This window comes from Anguilla anguilla, chromosome 18, assembly GCF_013347855.1.
Source record: "Anguilla anguilla isolate fAngAng1 chromosome 18, fAngAng1.pri, whole genome shotgun sequence".
Taxonomy (NCBI): Eukaryota; Metazoa; Chordata; class Actinopteri; order Anguilliformes; family Anguillidae; genus Anguilla; species Anguilla anguilla.
In genome coordinates this window covers 8,232,220-8,241,096 of record NC_049218.1, presented here as the reverse complement: position 1 = coordinate 8,241,096, position 8,877 = coordinate 8,232,220, and the positions used below count along the sequence as shown (strand labels likewise).

The 8,877-nt window shown below is 40.6% G+C and overlaps 1 protein-coding gene across 1 annotated transcript; it reads right to left on the bottom strand.

The window, feature by feature from the left end:
• Window positions 1-1,299: 1,299 nt before the first annotated feature.
• Window positions 1,300-7,612, bottom strand: LOC118217951 (forkhead box protein G1-like). The gene has a single exon (XM_035400207.1). It carries the CDS (start codon window positions 3,789-3,791, stop codon window positions 2,646-2,648), a length of 1,146 nt encoding a protein of 381 aa, XP_035256098.1. The 5' UTR covers window positions 3,792-7,612; the 3' UTR covers window positions 1,300-2,645.
• Window positions 7,613-8,877: the final 1,265 nt, after the last annotated feature.

Genomic DNA, 8,877 nt, shown 5'->3' with positions numbered 1-8,877 from the left:
ATAGACACCTCGGCCAAATTATACCAGTTCATAGTAGCATTCAATTGCTGCAACACATTTATTGTTGTGAGCTTTGGCAATGTTTACACGCATAGGGCATGATAACAGGGGATACAATGTGACGTCTTTCAAAATGCTGAGGATCTTTAAGGACATTCACGTTGAGTTTTGTTGATGCAGTCGAAACTAACATTATGGCCACGGCGCGAGCGTAGGCCTCTGCAGTATCCCCCACAACTGAGTTTTGGCTGAATGCTTGGCTTGGCACTACAAATATGATTGTTGCCTATATCCTACATATGTACCACAACCATTGCAATTGTACAGGCTGTAATATGATCGGTTTATATTTGTCAATTCCCATAACCTGTTCGGTTGAAATAAAGACTTTTATAAGCATAATTGGTCTACCTTTATTAAAGAGCGCATTTTGGTCAGATAAAGACCGCTTTATTTAAACGCGTATGATTTAACATAGGCCTGAAATAAACATTATCAAAAGATTATTATCTCAAATCTGAACTAAATAGGCCTGGAGTTGCTTTGGAAACGGCTGTTAACGAAGGCAGGCTTGCATCTTTTCGCTCGCGCCCATCGGTAAAAAAAATGTACGTACCCATAGGGTTAACGGCGCTATACTACGCAGGCGTACAATTACATCAATATCCGCGGAAAGGGCGGGCCGCAAAATACTACTTTTCTAATAATGGTAAAAGACAATGCACTTGTGGGCGAATTAATAGATTGGGCTACGGCACTTTCAGTGTCTGCAGTCAGATAGGCCTAGTGTTTAAATGGCTTATTTACTATTATGTTGACACTTTCCAACGTTTGTTTTGTTGCAAGCTTAAAGGGTAAGTGAATGTAATTTCTGGTAGGGATGTAACGTCAGGCTAATTTGTTCCGCCAATTTTATAGTTTGAATTTAACGATGGATTGTAGCTCCAGTTAAGGACTTTTTTCGTTACACTGGATGTTCCTAATTTTTCACAAATGAAAATCTAAATGAATGTCAACCCGAACAGCACTCCCCGAAGGTTGCAGTTAGTCCCAAACAGTAACCAAAAAAAAAAAAAAACCGTTGTATAGTGTAGGCCTATCAACTTCAATAAAAAATAAATTTAAAAAACCTTGCCTTTGCTCGTTATCTTCTTTCTCTTTACACACCTCTACATACCAGATATTAGGGGTTCATAGGCTACAAGCACATAAATAACCACGAAGTAAAAAAAAAAAAACATGTTATATTGATAAAACAAATAATTTTTAATATTTCATTTCATTAACTTTGACCAAGTTAGATGCTTTTTTTAACATACATGAACGAAAACAAAACATTACAAAGTCCATACATTAATAAATCTAGAAGCTATAAGTGCAAAACGTTGAAATTAAATTAAAAAAAGAAAGTCGACAGTCGAAATAATGCCATGTCGTAAAATTAATAACAACGTAACCTATACACATAATTCAATTCTTTACGTAAAATACAAAGGTTTCTGAAATGAAAACGACATTCTGTAATGAAAACGTTAACGTCTTAAAGGTATAGTTCAGATAGATAATAAAGATGTGCATTGTGCCATGGATTGACTTCCTTCTACCAATAAGCTAGTGGCATCTAATTTAAACTCAGGAAATGTAATTCGAAGTGGGGGAAAGGAGCTGAACAATAATATCTGTACAGACGACTCCATCTTTGGTCGTGTAACAGCCAAAATAGTGAACCGTCTGTGATAATCGAAAAACACATACATTTAAATTAACGTGAAAGCCTGTTTTCACGGTTCTCTTACTTAAGTCCTGTACTAACATCTTTACCAATAACCCATGCTGCAAGGGTTTAAACAACACTCGTCGATTTTTTTTTCGGACACCAATATGACAGAAAATGAAACGGCATATGCGCAAATGACCAAACCACAACAGCGTTTGTCATTTGACGTTTCCACTAAGTACAGGCCCACATCCATGCATCGCTGTGACTATCGACACTCATCTACATGTTGCTAAAATCACGCTCTCCACGAAAACAAACAAAAATTAAAGAAGTAAAATCAGTTATAAAACGGAAACTCTATCTTTAAATGGTTTCTGACCGTTGGTTATATATACATTACAGCAGTATGTTATATAGATTAAGCCTATATGGAGAACCTGAGCAGATCCAAATTTGATGTAGACTGTCCGTCTCCTCGTGCATGTCTATAACCCTGATTTGTAGTTGTAAGGCGCTTTTACCATATTGAATGATCGCAAAACGATTCATACTCACATAAATAATTTAAGTAGCTGTACCCTAAGACTGATCGATACAATAAAATTTAAATACGTTTTTGTAATAAATATAAAACATAAATTAACCGACCCACGGAAACCATTCAAATTATTCATACAAGATATAAATAATCAGAAACATGTATTGTTACCTTTGGCAAGGCTATAGATAAAATGTATTAACTAAAAGTTAGTCCCTTTCGATGGAAGAAAACATCGCACTTCAGGATATATGCCTATGGCCATAACAGCGTTGTTGCAGGGCTGTCTTCCAAATTGACTGACTTGCCATCACTTAAATTTTTCTCGATTTAAGGTTAATATGAAAAAGAGCATGTATGCTACCGTCTGTCGTAGAGAATGGGTGGTCAGTCTAAGAAAGAACCGGGAGTGACTCTCTTTTGATGGGACAAAACTCCCGGGAATCCACTAGTAACGCCGGGTGTAAAGGAAGGTAATGACGTTCTCAGTGTTTCGGAAATGAGCGTGTGGGGCGAGCTGGAGGGCACTGCGAATCCGGCGCCGCTTTGCTGGAGGGGCTGGGTGTGCTGGGAGCCCGAGACGAAATAGCCCGTCTGTCCCGATAATAAACCAACGGGAGACGTGCTCACGCCGTAACCGTTTGTCAAGTTAATACCCCCGGCAGATCCTCCCAGAATCGGGCGAGAGAGGTCTCCATTGCCCAACTGCTCAACTCCGGAAAGTAGTGAACCATACGTGTGCCCTTGATTCAGAAATCCAGGTGAAGACCCGTTGTAATGAGGGTGATGTAAAGACAAAAATGGCGAAATTTGCCAGTACAAAGGGTTGCTCGCTCTGTCGTTAAATCCCAGCCCTAACGGCGCAAAGCGGAGCCCCCTCTTCATTGCGAGTTTGCCCCTGGAGGTAGCCGACCGCCTTCTAAGTTTGCCTGTAGTCCCACCGATAAAGACATCGTCGCTCGAGGGATCCAACATCCAGTAGTTCCCCTTCCCTGGATCATCGTAATGCCTTGGCACTTTCACAAAACATTTATTGAGGCTCAGGTTGTGCCGGATTGAGTTTTGCCAGCCTTGCTTGTGCTCTCTGTAGTAAGGGAAGTTCTTCATGATAAACTCGTAGATGCCGTTAAGAGTAAGTCTCTTCTCTGGACTCTGTCTAATAGCCATCATGATCAGGGCATTGTAGCTGAACGGCGGTTTGTCATATTTTCCGTTTTTGCTCGACTCCGCCGCTCTCTCGTTACCCTCGTCGCCCTCTTTTTGGTTTTCCTGGTTGAACGGCGTAGATTCCATTTCTGTGGGATCCAGGGATTTCTCTGAATCAGACCCTGAAGGGAGAGTATTTTTCTCTGGAACCCCCGAGCCCAGTTTGTCACATTTTGAAGGAAGCAGCAGACTCTTGATACTAAACGAAGTGGATTTGTGCACCATTGTCGGCTCTTTCTGATCTCCCATGCCGGGCAGTAACAACCAGCCTTGGGTTTTGCGTTTGGAAAATAAAAGGTCAGACGCGATCCGATCTGAACATTGCATGCATGAAGGAACTTCTAGGACAGAGGCGAGCTTGGCGTGGGATGGTGAAATTAGTAATTAAGGAGGTTCCGTCTTATCACTACATCACCGAAGAGGAGGAGCCAGTCACTTGCTGAAATCGTACACTGTCAACAGATCCTACCACAAAGCAAATGACAGCCGATTTATTTCGCCTTATCCCAGCCTGGAATAGCAACATTCTTGTGCGCCCCGAAACTAAAATGCACTTGGAAATGTAAGGAACATCTCGAGCGGCTCCTGCACGCGTCTTGTGTGTGCGCGTAGCAGCCGTATACGCACAAGAACAATCATCCAGCTATACGGTGTTCAGAGAAATAGCTGTAATAGTAATGACAGCTTTCAGCCTCTCCAACAACACTTGAGTGGCTACAACCCGTTAAAAGACGGGATAGCGACTAAGGTGAACTTTATTTATTCAACGTGCACTGCTGTTCAAAAACGTTTTTATGTTGTTTTATTAAGTTGTTTAAGCCTTTGTTTTGAAGCGCGTGCGTAAAACATATTGGCAGTAAAATCAAACTCGCGACGTGAGCGCCTCCAGTGTACACTGTGGCTTTTGCGTAATGAAGGGAACCCCGGGTTGACGATTCCCGCTGCTTGACCTGAAAACATTGTTTTGCGAAAACCTGGGGTAAATAGACTCCGTATTCTCTACTCTACGGATTTTCATGTTACAGTTTTCTCATTTAAAATGTGTCAGTTTTGAATTTGGATTGTTAAATATTGATGTGCATCTAAAATGCAAAATAACACTATTTTATATTACTTTAAAACTCCAGAGGGAAACTAAATACATTATTCATTCATGTTTTTGTGGAAAAAACTTGTAGGCTATAACTGAACGAATAAACTGAGTGTCTATGCGTACTTGTGACCAACAGTGTTTAGACTAATCATGAAGTTTAGCAGAATCCCGAGAAAACGTTAATAACCATACAATTCACTGTACCGAGATATTTCGTTGTATCCCTGGTCTTATTTTTGCTCAGTTTAATAATGCAATATTTACTGAACGGTTTTCAGTCATATGACCAATGACTAACGATGCGTATCGATGTGTCCGACAAATAACAGAAAAGCAAAACGATTTCATGAAGAATTAAGCCTTATTAGGCTGTTGTATTATTGTATTTGGGAAGTATTCGGAAAAGCAGGAATGGATGATAAATCTGATCTCCCGATTAAAACGCAGAGACGTGGGCCTAGCGCCTTCGGAGATGCTAGGCTGATAACTTCGACCTCAAACGGTAAAATGAAGAAGCTGAAGTCGAAAGGGTACGTATGTCACGGCGCAATCTAAACGGCCCTGCCCTTTAATCTTGATTATCGGCGACTTCCTGCAAATTGTGTACTTTACGTTTCCCCTCTTCAACGGACTGCACGGACTGGAGTTGAAGCTTTAGGCCAAACCACTTTAACTACAGAAGCAGCAGGTCTGGCGTGGAACTTTGGGTGCGCTGCGCTATTTTCTAATGAGGTCAGTGACACCAAAACAGACCGGCTTCGCTGTGGCCTAGAGGATATTCTCAACGTCCCAATAAAGCTATTATGAATTTTCGAAGCCCTATGTCCAAAGATTATTATATCTAGTTGACTTAGAACCTGACCAAGTATAGTTATCAGTTGTGTTATTTGTATTTATTTCCATTTAATATTCCTGTCAAACTACATTAACACATGTCAAGATGAGGCTCAGTTCACACTTACTGGACGCAGTTATTTTTCCATAGATTTCAGGCCACGCACACACGCATCAATATTATCGTACACCATTCACTCATCTCGTATTTTACATTTTTTTTTACAACTGTACATATTTATCTGGACAGAACTAATCGTATCTCTTCATCCCTGGTACTACACAGTCACATCCCATGATCTAGCAGAGATAGATAATTCATTTATTTTGTTTCATAGTCTTCTCAAATTAGAACAGATTCTCATGTACTGCTTATAATTCTAAATTTCACATTTAGATTTCTTCCACTGTTTTATCCAGTTTAAACCTCCCATAAACCACCGTCAAAGAAGGACTCAATTACAAATGTGCTTTATGCAACAATATTTCAACCAAAAGCCAATTAAAGTGTTTGCACACTTAATTATATAGGCCTGATTGCTTAATATTTCAGGTCTGTATACGTTGAAACATAAATGATTTATATGTTTTCCCTGTTGTACATATTGTCATACTATGTAATATTGACAATATTGATCACGTGGTCTGTCTTTCACATTAGATTTGCATAAACCACTTAACCGTGAGCTGTTCATACCATTTCAAGCTTACGCCGGGCACCCACCGCACGCGTCGCGTAAGCGTCGCGTAAGCAGCAGAGGCATGAATACCACCCGCCGCCGCCACCGCCTCCTGTCATTGAGTTTGTGAATCTGTCACACCTTTGCTTTCCGTCAGTCTAAAGCTGAAATATTTTACAGACATGATGCACGCGACGATTACATCCCCACGACTGTCTGTTGGGCTGATTACCTTACCGCTCCAGAACTGTGAGTCGCTGATCCCCGGGCAGCGGTCACGTGCAGCTTGCTCCTAAACACGCTGAGGCGATACCACTGTTCATGCAACGGAACGATTGTTAGTAAAAGGCATAAACTGTAATCCAAAATCCGGAGGAACCGGACACAAAATAGTGTCACTCACAAGCTTGCATTTGGTCGCACGTGCACGAGGAGCTAGTGAAGTGAAGCTTTTTTCCCCTTCAGCATCAGTGTGCCAAAATGGTAGTTATGCATTAGATTACAGCAAGGAGAAAGTAGTGTTCAACTGATTCATTTTCATTTTATGTAATCTTATCCCCATTTGTTTGTATCACAGTCTAGGTGACTGTCCTTTCTGAATGCTGTTTTGAGTAATACTAATACCGGCTTTTATTTGGGAGCTGTATATTTCATGTCATGCAATTACTGTTTAAAAAAAAAAAAAAAACCTTCCCCAATTAAATATATTACAGAAATACATGTACTTGTATATCTCTAATATAATGGTATGTATATTAAGTGATGTCAAGTTCAACTTAACATCAAGTTTTAATTTAACATCTGAATTAAATCCAATTAAGAATTAACCGGCAGTTTGTGTCCCCATGGACCAAGGATAGTGAACATTGACGCAAACTCTGATGTTTTGAATATCGGACATTTAAACGTTCTCTGGCAAAAAAAAGCTCATTTAAAAATGAATGGCTAAACTCGGAAAATTATCATAGTTTTTTCAAAATAAAAACGATGAGTGACAAAAACTATTGCGATTACGTTCGACACCCATGAAATTAGACTTAATCGTAACTGTACTCGGATAATTTAAAAGCCAGATATAACAACAATGTTGTGACGATGAGAGAATTGGAGCATATTACAAGCTTCCCGAAGAATCAAATCCACCAATCACTTTTTTTTGTTTGCTTGCTTTAAACACATATTCAAAAGGAGCGAATCTCCATCCAGTTGTCTAGCTAGTTACTGGTTGCACTGCCACTTGAATGCACCCTCTCGTCACAAATTTCGTCCTCTTGCAAGAGTACTGCCATGGCTCGGTGTCCACTTCAGGGTCTCGCCTGGACGACCCCGCTCGCTGTCTATTTATTTTGTGGATGCTCTGCGCCATTGCATTCTCCAATTGTGGGTCTCCTGCTGACAATACGTTGTCTATCCGTAACTACAAGCGCTGTCCACTTAGCATGGCGAACCACGAGATGTTTTTTGCTCGCTCATAAATTTATCCGAGTGCAATATTCCACGTTTTTTGTTGTCCTGTTTAAACAACTGTGGTCTTCCGGGGTATGTCGTCATAACGCAGCTATTGAGGCCCACACGAGGGCGTCCACCGTGCTGCCTTCTTGATTTACCGCTACTGATTCTGGATTTACGCATAGAGCGTATGGATTAACGCATAGCGTTTACGGATTAGCGCATAGAGCGAATGGATTTGCATGGTTTTTGGAACGAGCTTCCATTTGCCGTCCATCAGCAGGTTAACCTTGACCGTGTGTGTCTGGATCAGAGTTGCTAATAATAATAATAATAATAATAATAATAAAACATTTTATTCTCATGAACCTTTCAAGTAACACAAGAACATATTACAGTGTGGACAGGGGAATACAAAAAGCAGACCAAGGACAAAATAAGTTGAAGGAAAGGCCCCATGGAACAAAATGAACCGGGGGGAGGGAGGGACGTAGGATGGGAGAGGAGAACGGGTGCAGTCGATAAGGGTGTGGTATTCTGTAGTGCAGGGAATTGGGTGGCAGGAGAATGTGTGGCTCAGGAAAGGAAGGGGGCTTGGTGAATTTGATACATCGTGAAGTGAGCAATTCTGCGCATCCGTGCTCTGCATAAAAACGAACTCCAGGTCCGTGCCTGGTGTTATCTGACTGGTTCAGACAGCTCGATTTCTTGTTCCAGTGATTGGCACCAGTGTCGTTGCAGCGGTGCCAGAACGGAAAGGATTTTAAACATTCATATAACTGGTTTTGTTTGTCTGAGAACAAAGTCAAATTGCTCATTTAGTCTTAATAATAGAATCACAATTAGTGGCGTTAACCTTTCTTTGGCACAGAATCATTTTTTTAACAGTTGCTGAAAACATGGTGATGTAATCAATATTACAGCAGGATAACAGCTGGAGGTTGATTCATTGAATGGCTGCAGGGGGTAAACAACCATGAAAATCAGTGAGTGTGCAATGCAGTGAGCTCACCCAGCGGCGGGGAGACAACCCATTGGATGATAGCTGGGCTTGTTATCACAATTCCATCAGTGTGGCCACAGATCACTAGAGAAATGGGCACTTCAGTTGTAGGAACCCTATATGGGCTGCCTTGCAATATGGGTCCATGGCATAATGTTTATGCAATTCATAACATTGACATTCTAAATCATTTGAATAATAATCATTTAAAAATAGCACAGAATTCCCACTGGGTTACAAAATGATTTTTTAAAAATCTTCTGGAAAAAAAATACATGAATGCATGCCTGCCAGTATTACTGCAAAAAAAGACAAAAAAACTGTCAAACTGTGAAATCATCAGGTAAACATCAA

Bases quoted from the DNA above. Each gene is read 5' to 3' on its own strand.
- LOC118217951 (XM_035400207.1), bottom strand. From the start codon at position 3,791: ATGCAATGTTCAGATCGGATCGCGTCTGACCTTTTATTTTCCAAACGC.